The 1041-nt window shown below is 42.4% G+C and overlaps 1 protein-coding gene across 2 annotated transcripts in view; it reads left to right on the top strand.

Moving 5' to 3' along the window:
• LOC119591478 (synaptotagmin-7-like) overlaps positions 1 to 1041 on the top strand; it is a gene marked incomplete at its 5' end in the record, with an annotated part of 105336 nt that continues 104295 nt past the window's right edge. For both annotated transcript variants that reach the window (XM_037940221.1, XM_037940220.1), the window contains 1 exon segment: positions 1 to 122. In XM_037940221.1, the coding sequence (XP_037796149.1) occupies positions 1 to 122 (122 nt within the window).

The following is a 1041-nucleotide window of genomic DNA, read 5'->3' as shown; positions in this document are numbered from 1 at the left end:
TGTCCGGTGTGGCGGGGGGCGTAGCCTCAGCGACAGACGACAAGGATGGCCAGGGGCGGGGTCTCGTGCCCGTCAACAAGAACCTGGGCAATGTCAAGGCAGAGCACGGTGCCCATCCCTCGGTGAGTAGCCCGCGAGTGCGTGCTTTCGAGTCGCGAGTTATGAGGGCGTGGTGTGAAGAGTCTGGTGTGGTGGTGACTGTGCCGGTGTGTTGACAGAAGCTTGTGGTGATTTTAAGAATATAGTGTAGGTATCTGAGTGATGGTTATGGTGATAGAGTATGCCTATTAGTGTATGATGGTTATGGTGACAGAATATGCTATGAAGAGTGATGCTTATGGTAACAGATTATGCTGGTCAGACGGTAGTTGTGTTGATAGAGTACGCTGGCCTGAGAATGGTTATGGTGACAGATTATTATGTTCAGAGTGAAAGTTATAATGACAAAGTGTGCTGATCAGAGTAACGGCTATAGTGACAAATTTTTATGTTCAGAGTGATGGATATGATGACAGTATGTGCATACATTTACGATTATGGTTGATGGTTTAAATAGTGTTATGTAATCTTCTGTGTTTAATGCTTCTAGTGGAGCAGTGTGGTATGGTATCTTAAAGGTGTTATGTGAGCAGGAGAAACATTACACCCACAGGGTAGTATGAAAATTAGAAACGTGGTGGTGAGAATGGATTGAAATAATTCCGAATGTCTATAAAGCTTTCAGGAAAATGTGAATGTGCATGTATGGAGTATGAAGAATTAAACGTCATCAAAGAAAAAGGACTTTCGTGTGCCCGTGAGGTTTCTTTTGATTTTCAGATCACATGCCATATAGCCATAAAGGTGATTGTTACTTTGTAGTGAAAATGAGACAACTGCGATATCTACAAAAATTACAATAGTCACTCCGTAATGTTTGGACTTGGTTTTCTTTGGTTTACACAGTTTCAAAGAAAATGGAACCTAAAACGTTTCCGTTTTCTGTGACGAACGGGTGGAAATTTTCTTTCCATATGCAGGGGTAACAAATCTAAAGTGGTC

Source organism: Penaeus monodon, chromosome 28, assembly GCF_015228065.2.
Source record: "Penaeus monodon isolate SGIC_2016 chromosome 28, NSTDA_Pmon_1, whole genome shotgun sequence".
In the NCBI taxonomy this organism is placed as follows: Eukaryota; Metazoa; Arthropoda; class Malacostraca; order Decapoda; family Penaeidae; genus Penaeus; species Penaeus monodon.
This window is presented reverse-complemented; position numbering and strand designations above follow the sequence as displayed.